Source organism: Tauraco erythrolophus, chromosome 1 (assembly GCF_009769465.1).
Source record: "Tauraco erythrolophus isolate bTauEry1 chromosome 1, bTauEry1.pri, whole genome shotgun sequence".
NCBI classification, from domain to species: Eukaryota; Metazoa; Chordata; class Aves; order Musophagiformes; family Musophagidae; genus Tauraco; species Tauraco erythrolophus.
Window position 1 is genome coordinate 60,634,383 of NC_141465.1, and position 23,170 is coordinate 60,657,552.

Here is a 23,170-nt window from a genome sequence, read left to right on the forward strand (position 1 = left end):
TTGTATTTAGAAAAAAACCTCAAATACATTTTTCACGTTAAATAATTTCAAGCAAGACATGCAAGCAGTTCACTCCTTTGTATCTTGACAGATATTATTCTTCATCATAAGAATAATTTGACTTTTCAGTTATGAGGTACACTACTGGAATACTAATTTTTGGCTTTGTGAGATTTCTGAACAGTATTCAGAGTATGTAACTATTCAGAATACAGGGTGCATGCAGAAATATTATCACTTTGAGTAATAATGATAAATTTTTCCCTACTTCAGCAAAGTTTTCATGTTCAGTAGGTATATGAATAGTAAACTCATTAAAATGCTCCTTTTATTTGAACTGTTTGAGTGCACCCTCAGCAAGTCTGCTGATGACACTAAGCTGTGTGATGAGGTTGACACACTTGAGGGAAGGAATGCCTCAGAGGGACCTTGACAGACTTGAGAGGTGGGCCTGAGAGAACCTCATGAAGTTCAACAAGGCCAAGTGCAGGGTCCTGCACATGAGTCAGGGCAATCCCAAGCACAAGTACAGGCTGGGTGGAGAATGGATTGAGAGCAGCCCTGAGGAGAAGGACTTGAGGGTGTTGGTTGATGAGAAGCTCAACACAAGCCAACAGACAATGTGTGCTTGCAGCCCAGAAAGTCAACTGTATCCTGGACTGCATCAAAAGAAGTGTGGCCAGCAGGTCAAGGGAGGTGATTCTGCCCATCTTCTCTGCTCTTGTGAGACCCCACCTGGAATACTGCATTCAGCTCTGGAGTCCCCAACACAAGGACATGGAGCTGCTGGAGCGAGTCCAGAGGAGGGCCACGAAGTTGATCCAAGGGCTGGAGCACCTCTGCTCTGAAGACAGGCTGAGAGAGTTGGGGCTGTTCAGCCTGGAGAAGAGAGGGCTCTGGGGTGGTCTTATTGCAGCCTTCCAGTACTTAAAGGGGGCCTACAGGAAAGCTGGAGAGGGACTTTTTCCAATGGCGTGTAGTGATAGGACAAGGGGTAATGGATTTAAACTGAAAGAGGGCAGATTTAGATTAGATGTAAGGAAGAAATTTTTCACTCAGAGGGTGGTGAGGCACTGGAAGAGGTTGCCCAGAGAAGTTGTAGATGCCCCATGTCTGAAAGTGTTCAAGGCCAGGCTAGATAAGGCTTTGAGGAACCTGATCTAGTGGAAAGTGTCCCTGCCCATGGCAGGGGAGTTGGAACTAGATGATCTTTAAGGTGTCTTCCAACTCAAACCATTCTATGATTTTATGAACTTTATTAGAAATCATTTATTAAATCATACAGCTGTTATAAAAAAGTTTGGTTTGGTAAATGGAATTTCACTTTTCTGTTGCTTATTAGAATCTGAGATATATACTATGAGAGTGTCACAGCATTGCGCTAGTTAGATGACCTTGAAATTTAGAATTGATTTGTGATAATAATTTTTATTCTTTATAACTTGATAACTGAATTTTAGTTTTTATGTTTAACTTAACAATTCCTTAGGGATTACATGAGATTTCAAACAAAAATGTATGTTAATTCATTCTATCTTTTAACTTGACATTTCTTTCTCTTCCCTGTTACCTTCACACACATATAAGCATTCTGACAATAAATTGGAGACTAGAAAAATATAATGCAAGCACATGCAAAACTGTATCCCTTTCTGTAATCTTTCTTGAGTTATATCAAGGTAAGACTTTGGCACATCTCAAGATCAGTTAGCTACCTGTTAGAACTGTTTCAAAAAAAAAAGAATGCTTTTGAAAAGCTTTTTTGTTCCTCTCTTTCCATCAAAGCCTAACTTTTTCATCTGGTTTCCTGTGCAATCATACCGTGAATGCGTCTCTGTGTTTCCCACCTAATAACTTCTGAATGTGCTTATCAACTTCAAACACTTTTGACAGGAGAGAGGATGGTGCGGAAACAGGGCTTGATTTCTCAAATATACTTAAAATCCCTAAAATTTCATCAAAGTTGGTGGTTGGGAAGAGGAAAAGGAACACTATTAGTATTCCTACTGAGTGAAAGTGCTGTCTGAGCCCACACTTCTTTACACACTGAAAAATCTATGCAGGTGAGTGTCATTATAAGTTATGGAAGAAAGCTTCAACTGGAGCTTTCTTCTTAGACAGAAAGTCAATTAAACTTAAGACAGAAGTTGGTAGGAAATAAGGCTTTGTTATTTTCCAGTGTTCATACAGCTGCTGTCAGTAAAGATTCACCTCACCTCATTTTTCTTTTCTACAGCATTGATATCTTTATTTCCACACCCAGCTCTCATTGCAGTCAATGGAGAAAAATAACTTTTAGAAGGTGATTCATTTCATCCTAACACAAACAACTAAGACAAGTGAAACAAATTCTGTCCTAGAAAGGCCAGTAACTCAGTTACAGACTTGTACAGGTGTGTCCCACAACACATATTCTTTTCTTACATATACATGAACTGCCTTTGTAAGGATAGTTGTGGTGAAACAGTCAGGAGAAGGTGTGGAGTGGTTTTTATTAGAAATAACATCAGAAGGCAAAACAAAGATAATTGGGGAATGGCATGCAGCAAAGTAGAGGTTGTACTCAGCTTCAGAGAGATGCAGGGAGGAATGACTAACGTGGAGGGACTGTGGCCAAGAGCTTCTATATAAAAAAACTGATGCCATTGCAATGATGATTTGGCTAGAATGTTTTATTCATCTGCTTATTCTTAATTAGAGTTAAACACAAATTGTTCATTTGTGCCTTTGGATTGTAAAGAAAAAAGTAGCTGGTCAGTCACCTTACTACTCCCTGAAATGAATGCACAGTGATGGGTCCAGGTGTGACTCATAGTTCTGAAGCTGGACTGAAAATCTCTTTTCTCACTTCAGCCTGGCCGACATTCCCTAGCTGGAGAAGAAAATCTCTAAATCCTCTTGAGGATCTTTCCTGATTATTGCCATCACTGGCCTTTCTGATTTCTGGAAGGTCAAGTATCCTATAGGGAGGCGTGAGGCCACCACTGCCTTCAGTAAGGGGCAGAGCGTATGAGCTGTATGCCCAAGAACAACAAGATTTGAGCTCACAAACAGCTAGGTGGAAGATAATCCTGTTCTGACAAACTGTGCCTCTTAAGCTGGAGATAAGTGAGTTGATGGGAGAAGGGAGGTGGTGTGGTTTAGCCCAGACGGCAGCTAAGCCACCATGCAGCTGCTCACTCACTTCAGCCCCCGTGGTGGGGTGGAGAGGAAAAAAATTAACAAAAGGCCTGAGGGTCAAGATAAGAACAGGGAGGGATCGCCCACCAACCATGGCCCCCGGCAAAACAGACTCAAGTTGGGGAAAAATTAATTTAATTTGTAATCAGTTATTTCAGAGAGGATAACAAGAAACAAAGCCAGATCTTAAAAACACCTTCTCCCACCTCTCCCTTCTTCCTGGCTCTACCTCCTCCCTGAAAGCAGCACAGGGGGATGGGAAATGGGAGTTGTAGGTCAGTTCATCCCATGTTGTTTCTGCTGCTCCTTACTCCTCAGTGGGAAGACTCCTTACACTCTTCCCCTGCTCCAGCGTGAGACCCCTTCCTACAGGAAATAGCTCTCCACAGACTTCTACAACGTGAGTCCTTCTCACAGGATGCAATCCTTACACGTCAGATTGCTCCAGTGCCCGCTTTTCCCATGGAGTCATGGCTGCTTGGAGTGCAGTCACCCGCTCTGGCATGGAGTCCCTTCTCACACTGCAGATGCATCTCTGCTCCACTGTGTCTCCAGCAGCGTGGGGGTCCTTCCCACAGACAGAGTCATCACAAACTGCTTTAGGCACAGCCACTCACTCTGGGTTTTTTTCTGCCCTTCTTAAATAGAGCATTCACAGAGGTGCCAATAGACTCGGCCCTGGCCAGAAGTGGGTCTGACTGGTTTTGGAGCTTAGGAGGCTTCTCACAGCTCCTTACAGGGGTCATTTCTGCAACCTCTCCCCTGCTACCAAAACCCCACCACATAAACCCAGTGCAGGAGGAAGGAGAGTTTGAGAAGGAAACAAGTTCGACCAAGTAGAGATGATTGTAATAAGAGAAGAATTAATGAAGTTGTAGCTCATTTCCATACTTTCTGTAATTTGACTTGGAGGGATAAAAAACCAAACTGCCTTAACTCAGTTTCTGTTTTTATTTCACCTGGGAGATGATATAAAATTCATATACAGTTGTTTGTACTGAGCAAGACATATTTGAATTCTCACATGTGTATTGTCATATATGCTGGCATAAACTGTTTTTGTTATTGAAAAAATTCCTCCTTTTTGCAGTTTCATATAGTTATTACATCAAATGCCAAGTTTCCTGTTAATTACAACATGCTCAATTTGATTAGACAGTCACTATAGTTTCTGAACAAGTGTCTTATTCAAAGATTATTGAAATTAGAAAATGATTTTCTAGTTAAATAGAATACTTTAGCAATTACCAGAATTAGTCAGAAAATGCTGGGCTGAGAATATTTGCTTGGAGAAATCCTATATCTCTAAACATTGTTTTGGAAAACAATTTTCAAGAGATCCAAATAAAAGCTAACTTAAATGGCAGGAAGAGACATGAAGCCTGGGAAACTCAGAAAACACTGTAAGTAGGAAGCTTACATGCGTTTGCCATATGAACTCTAACTAATAAGCCTTCTTAAGAGAGTTTGCTTTTCAAAGCATCATACAGACATTTGGAATTACATCAGAATCATAGTTTTACATGGCATTTCATTTTTCTCAGATAATTTGATATTTTTAATAAAACTAGCAAAGTGATTTCCCCGTTACTGAAAAATGTGTCAAACAGAGTATCGTGGTGTTTCCCAATATGATCAGAAGAAAGTAAGATTTTGTATTTATGTTATTTACATTACAATGCATTTAAAATTAGAACTGTTCAAAGGAAGTAGTGCTTTTCGTAGAATAGTAAATAGATTTTTATTCTCTTATGTAAACTTGATATTATTTCTCACACAAAAGATGTGGTAATATTTACTGTATTATTTGCTTTTTTATTGCTTGAACTTAGCTGCAATTTTTGATAACTTTAAAAAATTATTGTCTTCCTGATTATATTTACACATTATAATTAATGCAATATTGTATTAATTTAAACAGCACTAATAAACAACTTGAATATTAACCTTCTGGTCAACACTTGCAGTTGCTCAGCTTCAGTGAGGGTTGCTTAAACAGAAGTAATCTAAAGTTGTAAGCAGATATGTAGCTGTTTAATAGGCTAGAATGGTAATGGTTATGTAATGACATTAGTTTTAAACTGATAGTGACTAAAAACTGCTTTTTTGAGAGAACGTACAAAACTTATTCCTGAAAAATAGATAAGATTTTGAAAGGGTTTGTTTGTTTGTTTGTTTGTTTGTTTTTGTTAGAGATTGATTTTATTTTACTTCTTTTGAAAAAGTCTAGTAAAGAAAAAGGGAAGAATTCATCCTGAGAAAGTTTGAAAAGAAATTATGTTTTTTTGGTTTTGTTTTTTTCTTTGTAGTACTGTGTAACATATATTACTGTATGTCACTAAATATTTTTTTTAATATTTTTGGGTTTCTTTTGTCTTGAGTTTGCTTGTTATTAAGCCTTTTTTTTACTACTTGCTGATGACAAAGGCTGAAAAAAAATGTTAGAGTCTCAAAACTAAGTGGCATCCATACATACACATTGTTTTCCTAGTACTATGGAAAATAGCTAAAGAACAGACTTTCTAAAGGCAAAGGGAAAAAGACCCCAAACTTTAATTATTCCAAACAGTCAAGAAATATTAATATTCTGTCTTTAGCATTGCAAGGATATTAATGCCAAGCTTTTGCTTAAGAATTTGTTTCATAATGCTATGACTGAAATGCATCAGGAAGCATCTCTGTGCCTTCTGTTTCTAAGACTGGGAATTCAAGAATCTATTGAACTTAGCTGAAAGGGTCAAATTCAGAGAAATAAACTAAAATGGAAAATGTCTTAAATATATCTGAAACAACGTTCCTGATATTTCAGAAAGATGATAATGTGACTCTGTGCTGGGACTTAGGGATAGTTCAGAATCACTTGATGACACTTGAAGCAACCATTTGATTGTCCAAGCTGTTCAAAAGAAAATGAAACAACTAAAACAATAAAAGAGGAAGACTGGGGTGCATGTAGCCTTGGTGTAAACGATTGGCCCAAACCATCTGGTTTCCTGCACAACTCACTTGATAGGCAATTATGTTATGAGCTAAGGGTAGGCGCATGAAGCAATGCCCAGATGGGTTGCTGGCACATGCTTGCGTTCCTGGAACAGCTAACCAGCTCTTCCACTTCAGAGATGGAGATGAGAAGAGGAAGGCAGAAGTTATTGAAGCAACCAACTTAGTTTTCACCCACTTGTTGAAAATATGAAGATGGCAAAATGTCTTTATAACTTTCAAAAAATCTAATAATTTTATTCCTGTTTTTCCCTGATTTCAATCACTCTGTAATCCTTATTCCCAATGCAGGCCTGAGTAACACTCATGATGGTGTGGGTTAGATGACAACACTGAGGCTAATGTGGTCTTTCTCAAAGAAATTTCTGAAAATTTAGTGCATTTTTAGGAGTTTAGAACCGGGGTTTCTCACCTCTGACCTTTGAATTTGAAGCACCTTAAGCATTGTCTGCCATCTATCACAATTAGACAGTGAACTCCAATGGATGCTTCTGATTGACTTGCAACACTTGTGAACTGGTCGAGTAGCTACCCCACGTGAGAACATCCTGCTAGTGGTACTTATCTGCCTCTCTATACTATACTCTTTCTGTCTTGTCCATCTGTTATGTCTCCTCTTTCATCTCATAAGAAAAATTGGTATATATCTGTGACAGACTGAAGGAATATATTTGTATAATATTTATTAGTCTAATTCTTTGTATATGGGAGTATTTATGTGCTGATGAATTGATGCACTTAGAATAAGATTCACTTTATTTAACCTTAGTATTCTAGTGCACTTACTATTAGACCCGTGGTTAATAAAACTTTTCTTGTAATGAGCCCATAAGAGCTCAGATCTGTGGTTCTCTGAAGTAGGAAGACCTGTACACTGCAGTGCACCATGATGGCAGGGAGGGCTTGGGAGGTTCCAGCTGGCCCCCTATTTGCCTTTGGTTGGCATTTCATGGTGGACTGGAAAGAAGCCTCCAAGTGCACCCTGCTGGAATGAAAACCTCCACTCTCTGCTCTTGTATTAGACTGGGTAGCCTAAAGCATAGGGTTTATGATGGAAAGTTTACTGACCTTACAACATCAACAACCTTTTATGAAGAGGCATCTGCTGAGTTTATAATGAAAAATAATCATTAGTTCACAGGAAATATCCTTCTACTTTTTAATTCAAAATGCAATTACATTGCTCCTTTGTCCTGGTAAACTGTTGTACATGAATTCTGTATTACCACATTATGTAGCACATGAATGGGAGTCTCAAAGTGGGGAGAAAGAGGAGAGGGGAACGGAGTGGAACATATTCTTTCTTATGTAGCATCTAGCTTTTTAGCAAAGCCTAGGGCTTTTAAAATAGTTGAGAGTGCTCTGTTGAAATTATTAAAGAATCGACCGATTAATCTCCACTGTAAAACGTATTTTTCTTTTTATCTTGTGCTTTAATCAAAATAAAAGCACATTGGGGGGAAAAAAAAGAAACTAAGAAAAGTGCCCCAAGATACTATCTGTGAGGGCTGGAATTAAGGACATTCATGGAAATAACATTCAGGCAGCTTCCATTCCTGTATACTCACTGAGAAAAAGCAAGACAATACAGAGTCAGTAAAGGTTATTTAATTTGAAACATTTTGGAACCAAAATAAATCACAGTTAATTTCTGCCATATCCATTATCTTTGGTTTCTTTAGACTGTGTAGAAAAATAATATAATCTAAAAATTCTTTGTAGATACTGTTTGTTTCAAAAATAGACAAAACACTACTTTATGAGTAATTTCTATAGCAGAGAGATTTGAGCAATAAAAAGGTATTTTAGCAAAAATATGAGTAAGCTTCAAATTTGCTTTTTGTAAAGGAAAAAGCATATAATCATCAAAAGTGAGTTTACAATATGTTAAATGTTTCATAAAATGCAGAAACACTATCTGTAAACATTGCAAAACCTATTTCAGCAGTCCTAATGTATTCATTTTTTTCACAGTTGATCTCACTAGTTTTGTATAATTCTATCTCATTAGTAGAATATTTGCATCAGAATCATTCTAACAATTCACGAGAAGAATTCGCTACCAGAAATACTGAGATTTGTACTCGTGATTGGTACATGAGTCTTTTAAAGTACTGTCCCAAGATTTGATTCAATTTCATATATTTGCATACCTAGATTTTAGAATGGTGTGAAGCTTTCATAACAAAACCAGAAGCAACAAATTGAGGACTAAAGTTTTTCTGGGATCTGCCTGGAGCATGTGGAGAGCAAATGTGTTGCTCATATATGACAATAGATCCAAGGGTGACATGAAGTTGTGATAAACTCAAAAAACCACTAGCAGATCATCTTGAACCTTTATGCCACGCTTTATCATGGCATGTCCTACTTCTTCAGTAGGCAGAAATGGAACTTGCCTGCCTATATAGAATGTTTCCCTAATAATGAATGGAAATTCTACCCTGCCTCTAGGATTTTCATAGTAAAGCACCAAGTAATAGATTGCTAGGGACTCTTTGGGGACTCAAATAGTCTTGGCAATAAAAAAAAATAAAATAATTTTGTCATTAATGGACCAGAAACTCATGTGAATTGAAACTATTTAAACTAAATTTACTAGTAGACTTTGCTAGAAGTTGTGCAAATCTGAGTTTGCAGAATTTACCTCAGCTCTGGTAAACGTAGTGGTAAACAATTAGTGTAGCTGCACATTGGTACTAACAATAAAGACTGTGTTTGCAATGCTTTGATCTCTTTGGAGTACAAATGTTAGAAACAAAATCAAGTATGCTACATTGCAAAACCAATAAGAATCATCTGATTAAAGACAGAGCTAAAATTCAGTCTGTGACACATTCCTTTTTGCCAACATACAGCTTATAAGATCACTTGTTTTCAATTAGTCATAACAGCACCGCCTGGCAAAGGATAGAGTTATTGCTTTGACGATAAACTTCTATAGTTTTGACAGCTCACTTTGGAGCTTTAGCATTGTGTACTGTGTGTTTCTTGGGAGTATCTGTTGATGGAAAAGAGATAATATACTCTTTTAAATGGACTATGTAGAGTAAAGCTTCCTCTGCTCTGTGTTTTCGTGACTCTCACCTCGGCTGAAGGCCGGTTGGTGCAAGTGTTCTTGGGAAAAGAATGCACCGAATATGTTCGAATATGATTGGTTTGCTCTAGGTATTGGTAGCCAGGTGGAAAGCAAGTGGTGACAGCTTGGGGCAATCTTATGAATTGCTTTGGGTAATTGTATCGTTCATGTCAAGAGTAACTTCATTTTTACCTGAAGCTGCAGCTTATCTGTTGGAGATTCTGACAGGTGTTTCTAGGGCAGATAGATGGATAAAAGCCAAAACTACTACGGGTGAAGCAAAGATGGGTACACAGGGGAATCATACTGTCCTATCATTACATTGGCTTTTCTGCCTTTCGATATCTTCCAAAAGAGATCATAGATGAGGTCACTTGATTTGTCCATTTGACTCCTGATTCAGCAAAACACTTGAATGTGTTTTCTAAATTATGGTGGAATTATTCCCATGCTTAAACAAGTGATTTAAGTTTAAGATATTTTTCAGGCCCTTGGCTTGTGCATGTCTCTCTCTATAATAATATCCCACTTAGGCCTAATCTATAGAGCCAGGTTATCTGTATTTGAATGTGCTATATAAATTTAGTAAAACACATCCTAACATGTGCAAAGGTCTGAATCTAGCTTGTTTTACATCCTGTCACACCAATAAGCTAGACTTCAGTCATTCTCTTTCTCTTTTAAATGTGAAGTATTTATGCTGGCCATAGGGCACTTATGGCTAAATGTGGAAAGTTACTGATTTTTTCCCCTTTGTCACCTAGATACACGGTTTTGAACACCTAGTGCACATTGCCAAATTATTAATACAGGTTTGTTGATTCAAAGGGATATTAGAATCACAAGGATAGTGGAAAAAATAACTTCCACAAATTTATCAGTGTACATTGCTCTTCCCCACTAAAATGTCACCGTTAGTTCTATACATGTTTTCAGATCTGTTTCTGTACTTGAGCTTCTATTAACTAGAGTCTTGCTGAATTTTAAATAATCAATTACAGTAGTTTTTACTAGAATTGATGTATTTTCAATTTTTTTCATGGTGTTTCATACAGGTTGCTAGCTTACCATGTATGAGTAGGTTTTGGATAGTTATCAGAGTGACTTGGTCCGACAGGCCTGTTTTTCAGCTCAGTTGTAGCACAGAGACTAGACAGTTACTGCAGCAAATAATCTATCAATAGTAATTTGAATCTGCCAAGTGGAGCTGGCAGACCAATTATTCTCTTACAATGAGAATTTGTGCTTTTTTCTTTACATAGTTAGAATTTTGGAAGGCCAAGGACAGGACATTGATCATTCCGCACATAGAGGTGTTGCGGTTACAGCGAAACACCTTTAGGAGGATGTTCTAGACTATGGGAGGCAAAACCTAACACCTTTTTATTTTCTCACTCAGGATTTTATTTTCCCTATCATCTCAGGTTCACTCCTGACAGTGACTTTATGGGAAATCTTGGCGTAGACTCAAAACAGATAGAATATAGTGATAAATTATTATAATTTTAACAATCAAAAGAAAATAGGATTATAGGGTTTGTTCTGTGATTTAAATTACACGGTAATCCTGTGTATGGTAACTAGTAGGCAACCACACTGTAATTTTTATGTAATTCCAGACTATGTGAAATTCGCAGCAATTTAATGTTGAATTAATGATCACTCACAGTTTTAGCCACCTGTTTTCTGAGCTACAACAGGTGTCTGGATTTGAAAAGGTCATGGGCATGTGATAAACGTTTTGAATCTGTTTTGTTTAAGCTGTTAGTGAAGTCTATACTGTCCTTTCAGGTAAGCTGGCTCAGTATGTCAAAGACTTGGAATGACAGAAAGGTTGACACAACCAAAATGACAAGAGACTCATACAGTAGTCTGCATTGAAAGAAAGAGAGAGAAGAAATAGGATGACAGGAAAGTGACCACATATAAAAAGAACAGAGACACTGACCAAGAGGAAAATTCTTAGTGGCTTTGGGAGTAAGGCAGACAACAAATTAAAAATCTTTCCTTTCTGTTTCCATTTCTTCCCAAAGAAAGAGAAAAAATGTAGGGAATTAATCAACAGAGCTACTAAAATGGATTTTTTTTTTCCCCCAAATAATTCTGAAGTTTTCTTTTTTAACGACTAGGATGAAAAATAAACTTTTGGGAAAATCTCTCCATAGTATAATTTGGGAGCAAAAAATGACAATGAAAATGAGCTATATATCTAAGAATGTTAGAACAAATAATTTCTAGATTGTTTTGGATAAATCTGAAAAAATATAGAGAACTTCAGAAACTACAATATTCACAAGCAAGTTTTACACATAGCAAGGTAATTTTGTTCTCTCCTCTTTTCCCCAAAATAAGAATTTCATTCTGCTGTGTAATCCTAGCTGAGGTACAGAAAAAAAAACTTGCTCTCAGAGCTGTATTGCATGTGACTATAACTTACGTAGACTTAGATAGCTTTTGTTAACTAATTGAGTTCTGTTCTTCATCAAGGTGAAATTGTCCTATCTTTCATTAAAAAAACCACATTCTTCTAGAGTTCATTTATTGAAGGCTAGTATATATTCTTTTCATTAAGATGCATGAATATTGTGGTTATGCCCTTTTGTTGAAAACAAACATAAACTGGTTACTTTGCAAATTGAATCATGAAACTTCATTAAAAGACGTAACTTTAATTCAGAAATAACCTTGCATATCTTCTGAGTATGCCCACACCTGAGTCTCGTTTTGGTTGCTTTCATAGATATTTAAAAGTTCTTTTAAAAATGAGTTTGTGATTATCCAGCTTTCAGAGCAAAGCATTGCATACGATGAAAGACTGTCCAAGAATGAGAAGAATAATCTGTCCTTTGTTAAATATTTTCTTATAACATGCCAATCTTCAGGTGTGCAAATGATACTTTCTTACCCTGTGTTGAATAACAGAGGAACAAGTAGGTGGTTGAGAATCACAGAATGATTGTGGCTGGAAGGAACCTCTGGAGGTCCCCTTCAGCAGGGCCACCTAGCCTTTCTGGGCAACCTGGGCCAGTGCTTGGTCACTCTCACAGTAAAAAAGTGTTTCCTAATGTTCAGAGGGAACCTTCAGTGTTTCAATTTGTGCTCGCTGCCTCTGGTCCTGTTGCTGGGCACCACTGAGAAAAACCTGACTCTGTCTTATTTACACCTTCTCTTCAGGCATGTATACACATTGATGAGTTCCCTCCCTCCTGAGCCTTCTCTTCTCCAGGCTGAACACTCCCAGTTCTCTCAGCCTTTCCTCACAGGAGAGATGCTCCAGTCACTTAATCATCTTTGTGGTCCTCCATTGGACTCTCTCCAGTATGTCCATGTCTCTTTTGCACTGGAGAGGCCAGCACGGGACACAGCACTCCAGGTGTGGCCTCACCAGTGCTGACTAGAGGAGAAGAATCACCTCCTTGGACCTGGTAACAATCCTCCTAAAGCAGCCTGGGATATCATTAGCCTCCAGCAGGTCGAGGGAGGTGATTCTGCCCCTCTACTCTGCTCTCGTGAGACCCCACCTGGAATACTGCTTTCAGCTCTGGGGCCTCCAACACAAGAAGGACATGGAGCTGCTGGAGCGAGTCCAGAGGAGGGCCATGAAGATGATCAGAGGGCTGGAACACCTCTGCTCTGAAGACAGGCTGAGAGAGCTGGGGCTGTTCAGCTTGGAGAAGAGAAAACTGCAGGGAGATCTTATAGCAGCCTTCCAGTACTTAAAGGGGACCTACAGGAAAGCTGGAGAGGGACTTTTTCCAAGGGTATATAGTGATAGGACAAGGGGTAACAGCTTTAAACTGAAAGAGTGTAGATTTCGATTAGATCTAAGGAAGAAATTTTTTTACAATGAGGGTGTCAAAACACTGGAACAGGTTGCCCAGAGAAGTTGTGGATGCCCCATCCCTGAAAGTGTTCAAGGCCAGTTTGGATGAGGCTTTGAGCAACTTGATCAAGTGGAAGGTGTCCCTGCCCATGGCAGGGGGTTTGGAACTAGATCATCTTTAAGATTGCTTTCAACCCAAACCATTCTGTGATTCTACGATTCTATGATTCTTTGCGACAAAGACATATTAGTGGCTCATGTTCAACTTGGTGTCCACCAGGACCCCAGGTCCTTTTCTGCAAAGCCGAGGTTATACCTTCTACAGAACTTGCAGTATGAAACTGTTAGGAAGCAAGAAAAGCAAAATTTGAAGTCTGATGTAAACTCCACCAATAGAGTCTAAATTGTACATTAAATTGCAAACTCTTACCCTGGTTACCACCAATCTTCTTTCACTGGTAGTGGTTTGGTCTTGGGAGATTTATGCTGTTGCTTTGCCACTGAGGAACCACTGAAGGTTCTCAATTTCCTTGGAGACGTGGTTCTTCCACAGATCCCTCCAAGGACAAACAGGCTGTGTAAGTTATGAGCTGTCAAGGAAGGCAGTGCCTGTAAGTGTGATTTTTATGGGTGAGAATGTTTCGTATGTCATGTCCCAGATCAGGCAGAGCAGGGCACTGAACCTGGGTCTTGTACATCCTAGGTCCTCCTGGCTCTTGAAGCATCACAAAGTAAAGCTGCAAGGTACTGTAGGAGATCAGTTTGTCCAGTGAAACAGAATTCAGACCTCAAAGGCTTCACTATTATTATTATTAAATAATATCGGATAAACTTATAACCTAAGAAAACTGTAATATTCATATCTGTAGAGACTCATTAAAAATGGGGCTTACTCCAAGAATAGTAATACACCAGTTTTCTTTTCTTCTAAGTAAATACAAGGCTGGAAATCTTGCAGTGAGGCAGGATCAGAAATAACTAGGTCATTACCAGTGAAAAGCTTCATTTTCCCTGTTGTTTTTGTACCCGTGTTTGACTTCTAATACATACTTCACACTTACCTTCACAGAGTTTCATCTTGTTCATTTCAAATTCTCATTTTAATTTGTCAAGATCGTGCTGAATTCTGTTCTCCACAGAGTCTGGCATCTCTCCTGTGCTGGGGCGATTTGCAAGCTTTTCACTTCTGGGTCACTGAAGTTATTAATAAGCAAAACTTTGTCCAACATAAATCCCTGTGGCTCTTGCTTGAAATGCTCTCACTATCTCGCTCTGAACTAACATCTGTTTGCTGGATGATTTCATTTGGATCGCAGTTTTACGTGTAAGCTTCTAGTACGAAGAGGAGCGAAGAGTGGGGTGAATGCCAGACCCTGTCATCCATTGTTTCCTTGTGTCTGACCCCTCTTCCTCTCTGCAGCAGTGAAAACTCCCTGAGCTGGCTGTGGAGAGTTGGGATGAACCTTTTGTACCACTCAGTATGTGTGTACCTTCCTGTCTGCAGAGAGAGGGAAGAAAAGGCTGCCCAATGCAGGAGCTATCTGCCCTGTTCCCTTAGTTTGTGTTTAAAAATATCACACCAAATGCTGTTACAAGATTGCATAAAAATGTATTTTTGTGCCAAAGATGCTAATCAGTGTTTCTTATGAATTTGAAGTTTTAGCACAATAATGGTTTTTATGACTTCTAAACTCTGCTGACCCTTCCTGAGCAGGAGCAACTGAATGACATGGTGCTTTTTGACTCCAGAGAATACGGTGAAAATAAGAGCTGCTGAAAGTAATTTTTACATTATTTAAAATGCATTATTAGATTTGATATAACTAAAGAAAGCATAGGTACCTAAACATTGTGTTGTATGTGGTCTGGGACAGGAGCTCTTTCTTCCTTTGGGGGAGAGCAATGGGTAGTGTAATAGCATAATAGGGCACTGAACCAACTCATGTAATCCATTAACTCTGCAGTAACTAATACTTACTGACTGAGATTTATCTCCCCTCTCTCTGGTATGCAAATTCCACATTGAATTTTATTGAAATTGCATTAGTGCTCAGGCCAGTGAGTCCGAAATTCAGGCCTCAAGTTGAGGGGTAATTGTCCATGCAATGAGAAAAACAGCTTCGTAGTTGTGCCCTATGCAAGCATCCACACTAAATGAAATGAGATCCCTCCCCAGACTGTCTGTGTCTGGCTCCAGCTACACATTTGACTGGCACTGTGATGGTGGGGGTATGATCACAATTGCTGCATCTTTCTATGTGGCCCTGCATAATTCATCCATTTTTTTTGCACAGACCTCCTCCAAGCTGGAGCTAGCTTTTCTGTTCTCTTTTCAACCTTCAAGTAACCTTTGAATCTTTTTGGATCCTTCCCTCCCCTTTCCAATCTTCACAAAGGAGTTATATTGCTATTTACTGCTGAGCTGCTGTGAGTTCTCCAGGAAGGCTTGTTAAGTTGCATTCGAACAGATTAAGACTTGTGCTGTCTCCACCCCTCCCAGTACCAGCTCATTGTTTGCTAACTGTGAGGTCAATAACATTCTGTTTTCTGTCAAACAACAGCTGGTTTTCTTATGAGAGTTGTAGCAATCTCCAGTTCACCAGCCTGTCGTATGGATACAGCTGCAGGGACCATTCATTAGACATACTGAAAGATGTAGGAAGATTTTTTAGCCGTGCTGTTTTATTCCCATAGTCGTTGCTGGTTTTGCTTTTTTGTCCTATCTGGACACTTTTATCTAAGTCAGATGAGGGAGGGCCAGAGATCAGATTTGCTGAGAGAGAGAAGGAAAGAGTCTAAGAAGAAATTGGCTACCCATCAAATTTATTTATTTATCTGTTTGTCTATTTATTTATTTAGCTCTGCTGTTTTACATTATCACATCGATCATAGATTTGTGACTGAATAATCATAGCATCATAGAATCATTTAGGTTGGGAAACATCATGATTCAGCTCTTTCAAGTAATGAGTCATTCAAAAGCAGCAATCTGACCAGTCAGTTTGGAAAAGAAATAACACTTATCTGCAGTATATTTATGCAAGTTCATAGAATAAAAAAAAGATAAAACTTCCAAATGCATTTCAGACTTTTCAGGAAATATTGGAAAGCTGTGACAATCCTACGACCCTTTCCCACATTTTTTCGTAACTTTCACCACTTGGACACACCCAGCCCTTCTCTCTTGCCTCCTTTCCATTTCTCTTTTCTCAATTCTGAATACCAGCCTAACATTAATGCCTTTGAAGCCAGAATAATGATAATAATACCTGTTACCAGAGTGGCAGAAAGAGACCAGCACACCCAGTCTTAAATCTCAGAGAGACGGAGGAGAAAGCTTCTGTATCCAGGCATGGGAACTGTCCTGCTGGGACAGATCTCACAGGCAGTATTTGGTCATGGGCACAGGGACACATCAGCTTCAGAGGTATGTCAAGGAGACAGAAACAAGATGATCTGTCAGCCCTGACAGTCTTGCCCTTTGTACATTTCCAGCCTTGCAAAGGTGTCCTTTTGTTCTCTGTTTGCCTCCATTTCTACCAGTACGTGAGATGGGCTCACTTTGATAGTGGGTCAAGAGTAGGCATGAAGCAGGCATTACGGACAAGCTTGTTCTTCACTACATAATTCCAACATTTTCTATAGTGTGTTTGAGTTTTATTTGTTTTCTAATTATTCTGCAAACTTTACAGGTCAGGGCTGATTATTTTTGTGTTGGAAGTGTTAACCTATTTCCTGGTAAAATTCCCTTGTCAGTAACTTGAACCAATGCCTGTCAAAGGTGAAAACACCTCTGATCTGCTGCTGCTCACATCTATGCCTTCTTCAGTCAGTTTTTCAGCAAAACACCAGTGAAAGTAACATGATTCATGAGCATCTCAAGGTTTAGAGTAATGTCACAGCTGCAGGTAGAAAGAACAGATCGCAGCTACAACACTGAGAAGTTTAATTTTCATTTTATGCAAGTGGTTTTATATCCTGAGGAGGCGAGGGCCAGATTTTTATGCCCCAAGAGGTCCCTTCTAGCTCTAGCCTCCTACGAAAAGAATCTGCCCAAGCTCAGAAAATTATATCCTCCTGTCAACTACTAGTGGACATCTCTTCATTAGTGCTCTGATCAGAAATGGCAGAGGGAATGGGCTCAAGGAACCTTCCTGAGGGCTCCCAATAAGTGAGGAAAAAGGAACAACTAATACATCCACATCTAATAAACAGATCATACTTCAAGGAACAGAATAAATGAAATGCTGTACTTCAGAGAACATTGCCATAGTTTGGTGGTATTTAAGGAAATTCTTGGCTGAACTTGACAAAAGAAAGTACATAAGGAGGGATGTTTGTGGCATGACCATTTCTCGTCTCAGTTGTCCTTGTGATTTTAGTAACAGAAAACAAATGAGTGTGATCACAGCAGTGGTACTTCACAGTTCCTGAGTATCATACAAATAATGCTTTTAAGTTTCAGAAGACTCCCTTCTTTTCACACATATGGAAGACCTACAGATCTAGCAGAGAAGGACTCAGACAACTCCACAGCATTTTTTGCAGTTGTCTGTCTCTGTTGCCTGTGTTTGTCAGTCTAAAGAAAGATATAAAATCTGAATGTTGTCTGAAAAGATTAATCTGTGGTGAAAGGTGAATAGCTGTTTTGATAGAACAAAAAAGTTTTAGCACTTTTACCACTGCCTGGGGTTTATTTCCAACAGTCTATTAATATTCAAGTCTGTTAAATCTGGTGAGAGGTATGGAAGAGGAATACTAGCTGTATGTGACTACAGATCGACAGGGAAACAATGTAATGAGTTTAAGCCATAGATTAAGTTATAAAGTGCCATATTAGGGTTACACATCTAATCCAAAGTGATACACGATGGATGATCTATTCTAATGCTACATAATTTGTAAAAATGGTTATTTCATCTATATAATTGCATATTGTCTGGGGGAAAAAAACTACAAAACAACAAGTCATGCCAGAATCCGAGACAGATCAGATTGAAAGACATGCCCTGAAACCAGTGAAGTCATGCTAATTTTGACCAATTATCTCTTAAATACGAAGTAGAAATATGAGCTTGAGTATTAGACTCCTAAACGTTGTCATACTCTCAGTACATCCATGCTTTTGGCACTGCTATAAGCATATTTAAGGCTTGGAATGTGTAGGATAACTTAAATTTCCTTTTCATAAATTGCTTGGGGAACAAAGTATCCGTATTGATGTTTCCTTTATTTTATTGTTGTTTCAGGTTAGGTTTCCCCATGATGATTGTGTCCTGTACCATCGGGATGTGCTATCTTCTTGTTGCTCATGTCGTAGTAGGTTGGAACTCATAGTAATTTATACCTTCAAGATTCAAAGAAGCTTTCTCTTTCATTTAGTTTATGTATCAGAACACTAAGAACACATATAAAAAGAAAAAGATGTGTAAGGCCCCAGCATATGGTATCAATCAAAATGTTTGTCAACATCAGGTTTGGTCATTCTTAACCTTCTGTTTTGTGAGCAATTTGCAGAACTAGACAATCAAAATTAAAACAATCCATATATTTAATTATGAATACAATTATTGTGCAGATGAAAAGGCAACATCACAAGGGAATATGTTGTGCCTGAAAGTTTGTATTGACACAATCTGAGTACAGTCACAGATGAAAAACTCATTCACAATAGCAGATGTTCAGTAATTTCTTTTTAGGGCTTCATTTGTCTTTGTCAATGTGTTTAGCTATTTGTATTAAAATAACTAATATTCAAGTTGTAATAATAGACGGTTATGCAGAAAGTCTGTACTCTATGAAGGATGTATCATTATCTACATTTAAAAATAAACACATCTCCTGAAAATGTGGTGTGGAATGAATTTTTATTTTGGAACTGGGATTGCATTCTATGGAGGTTTTGTTTTTCATTTTAAAGCTCCTAATCAGCATTAAACTGCTTGTTATCTTAAAAGAAACTAATGCTCTACTTCTTACCAAAATACAGACATAAAATGTGATAAAGCACTGGACATTTAATCATTAATTCACTTCTGTGATGAAGTACTCTAAATCTTTTAATAGGTTAATACACTATATGGAAGAATGAGATCATACTTTGGCTTTGATTTCCTTCTCTGATAATAATGTGTTAAACCACATATATTGTTTTGTATAATTGGCTATGAGAACAGATCAAACTTATCATTATGAATATTAAGTCATGTGAGACATTCAAGATTTACATCTTCTTCTTCCAATACCCTTGTGGGAGTGGTCTCAATTACTGTCGGGTCTGTTTTATCTTGACTCAGAGAAACTGGCAGCCTGGTGAGTGCAACCCAAGCGAACAACGCTGAATTACAAGGAGCCAGTAGAGATGGTCAAATGTGGCTTTTACTCATGCTTAGTCCTTGAGATAACCTGTTAAGTGAGAGAGAAGCAGTATCTCTCCCACAGAGGGTATGAAGTTAATCATACATTCCATTTTACTCATATGCAGGTTGCATGCCTCACCTAGGTGGTTTATTTAAAGTCTGAAATATGATACTAGGAGGCTAATGGAAATGAGACATAGCACCCACTCAAAGCAAGGCTGGTTCCCACCCCTCCTGGTAGATTCAGTGGTGGCAGAGGAAATGCGTGGAGCAGGAGAGGAAAAGCTCTCTCCATTGCCCCAACACCTCCCACCAAGACTTCAGCCTCATGCATACTTGGGCCCCCTGGGTCGATGAAGTCTTCTGTAGCAGGCCTGAGTTTTGCAGCCCTGTTGAGAAACCTCAAGGCTGCTGTAATAGCAACTAGCTGTAGATCACAAGATCTTCTCCTAGAACCATCATAACCTCTATTTCCTTTTCATTTAAACAACCCCACCAAACAAAAACCTTATTTGGATGAAAACAAAACAAAAACCAAACAGATGAGCCTGAAAGACACTCCTTCGGAAAATTTGTCTGAAATTGCATTTGGCCTGTCTCACTTTCAATGCAGAGACTTTTTCTTTGTAAGAGTGGTTTACTCTGTAATAACTGGAATCCTGTTTCAATTAAAGAAGCATTTATGCTAATCGGTTTAACATTGATTCCTAGTTGAAAATATTCATACAATATTTTATGGCCCTCAACATTTCTCACATTGGAGCAATTTTGGTGCCGTGACTGGTTGCAAGAACTGTTGTATTAAGCCCTAGAGAATGCAAAATCAGCCTTTGCTAAAACACATATATTTTAATCTGGTTTTTAAGGATTGTTTTTTTCTCTTCTTTTTTCTTTTCCTCACTCGCACGATTTAAAGTTTTATTTTCTTTTCCATTAAAACACTGTTGGCATTTAGGAGTATAAAAACAAGATTATGGTCACAAAACATAACTTACTAATTCTTTTGTATTGTTCTTTTTAAGGGGTAAAAAATCCTAAACAAAACCTAATCCTGCTCCTGACATCTTGAAACCCTCCTGCCAAACCTAAGCAAACTCATGCTAATGATGCGACCGCATTAGCTGACATGAAAATGCATATCTGCATTTACAGTTTGCTGGAAGGAGGAAGATAGAAGTGCAGCAATTCATTTCCACTTAGTCATCTTAGAAAATGCTCTGGAACACTTGGGTGCCAGAGAGATCTCACTGGCTTCAGAAGTGATATATCAACAGGACTCAGATGAGATTTTCTTTCTCTTATGTTACCTGTCCTGTCAAAAGATGGCAAGTACTGCACAGGGATTACAAAATCATATTGATCATGCTTTTAGGCAATGAAACTCAAGGCTAAATTCTGCTTCCAGGATTTTTTTTTTTTTTTTAATGATATATTGTTTTCCTGAAGATTTCCTTTAAATAAACTGGTTTTCTTTCCTTAAACAACCTTGTTGCTTCTTTTGCACAGCCAAGAAGAGCTCAGTGAGACCTCATATGACAAAGCAAATTGTGAAAAGAAGATAAAGTTGTTTGTTTGCACAGGGCTTTACGTGAGTGTAATCTAATGTTCAATAACCAGAGAAATAACCATGATAAACATGTTTTTCTAGCCTCTTGCTGTTGTTTCTCACATTAGCAGACAATCCGCTAAAATGAAAATTACCCAGGTACTTCAAATCATTTCAAGGTAATGAAGTATATTTTTCATTGACTTCCATTATAGTTATCAACATAATCTGCACATCAGAAGGGCATAAGTTACAGTGACTACATCCTTGACAAAACTAGTGTATAGGATCCCGTAAAAATGGAATGAATTTGAAGAGTGGGTGGAATTTATTTTTGCAGTGAAATTTTCTCTAAAAGGCTGAACAAAATATTAGTTAAGTAATAAATTATGTAAAAGTGTATTATCTCTAGTATGCTCGTCGCTGATCTCAGAGGACAGGATTTTCATTTTCATTGACATCCCTTTAGGCTATTCAGTGATGTTTGGTTTAAGCCATAGAGTAAATATAAATATATGATTATTCTGAGATCCATTTACCCTTTCTGAACGGTGTAAAATGTAGTAAGACAACCATTTATTAATTATAGCACTGCAGGGCAATGCAAGAAAAGCCCGTTAAAAGAAACTATCTCCAGCAGATAAGCAGGGCAATTACTGAAAGCAAGGAAATCAACAGGGACATACTAGAACTTCACCAAATACTGAGTTGTCTAGAAAAGAACAGCATTGAGAGTGGCTAAGGATCTGCCCAGCCCAGCATCTGTCTCTGACAATGGGACATAGTGGATGCCTGTGAAGAACACAAGAGTGGGGCAGACATAAAGTGATGTTTTCCTAGAATATTGTCACAACTTTCAGACATTTCTGTGACCCAGAGGTTTCTTGAATGAGAGATGGCATCTTTATATTGCATTGCATCTGATGGGTTGTCTTTCCACAGACTTAACCAGCTCCTTGCTGAACCTCTGTAAATACAACATCTGTCACATGAATTTCACAGGTAAACTATACACCGTGGGAAAAATATTCCAGCTGTTTGTTTTGCACTTGAGCTTTGCTAATTTAATTTTTATGACACCTCTCCCCCACCACCTTTACCAAATCTTTTGATTGGGAAGGGGTAATGACTAGCCATCCTTTTTCTAAATCATGATTTTATAGACCTATTTCCAGTCTAGAAATCACAGTCTATTTGCTCATTTGTTATATGGAAATACTCTCATAGCTTTGTTCATCCCTTTTTTGACCTTCTGAAGTTTCACCATAGCCTTTTTAAGCTGAAAGGATGAACAATGTAAACACTAGCCAAGACAGAAATACACCATGGATTTACACAGCAGCCTGCTGATTTCTTCTACTTTTCCATTTTATTCCTAATAATTGTTAAGATCTAATTCAGTTCTTGGACTGTTATTGACAAATAAGATAAGGAATCTATTTATATAGAAGAACATATAATAACAAACTACATTTCCTGAGTAATAGTTATTAGCTCACATTGTTTAGTATGTAAGTTAAGGTTATTTTTGCACCTCTATCTACATTACAACTATCCACAGTGAATGTCTCAGGCCAATTTTTCGCAGTCACTCGCTCTTGTAAGGAATTTCTCTAATTCTTTACTATAACCATTCATATTCCCTGAATAACCCATAGAGTTTCACATTTAACTTTTTACTTCAAAATCTAGACCATTTGAAAATATATTGACCATCACAAAGTCAGCCTGACTCCCTCTAGAGCTTCATGGAAGGGCCATACCCCTTATCCTGTGGTAGTTTAATTCCTTTAAGAGCTGTTGGGCTGGATATATTTACTCTCTATTGTAACAACAGATTAAATAAAAATGATTTTAAAAACTGCGAATGTATTCCTGTACTGCACAGTGAGATTTATGAACACCTTGCTAGCAGATATTACTGAGGTATGATTGAAAAAATATTTCTCATTTCTATAAGAATATTTGAATTAAACTGTAGTTAGAAACATCCAACTGTCTTGACAAAGATATAATGCTTTATTCTTTGGGAAATAAGCCAACTCCAGATCATACCTATAAAAGGAAACTTTCTTAATTGAATGGATTGTTCCACGACTACTCATAAAAACTTATTTTAGACCATACTAAAGCTTCTTGTCTCATGTCTTGGTTAACAGCAAGTCTAGTCCTAGAAAGTAATT

At 38.1% G+C, this 23,170-nt stretch overlaps 1 protein-coding gene across 2 annotated transcripts in view; it reads left to right on the forward strand.

Moving 5' to 3' along the window:
• Window positions 1-18,419, forward strand: part of OCA2 (OCA2 melanosomal transmembrane protein) — a 190,232-nt gene extending 171,813 nt beyond the window's left edge. For both annotated transcript variants that reach the window (XM_086609846.1, XM_086609852.1), the window contains exon 23: window positions 18,332-18,419. In XM_086609846.1, coding sequence (XP_086465972.1) covers window positions 18,332-18,419 — 88 coding nt within the window. The remainder of the gene's footprint in view (window positions 1-18,331) is intronic.
• The last annotated feature ends 4,751 nt before the right edge of the window (window positions 18,420-23,170 follow it).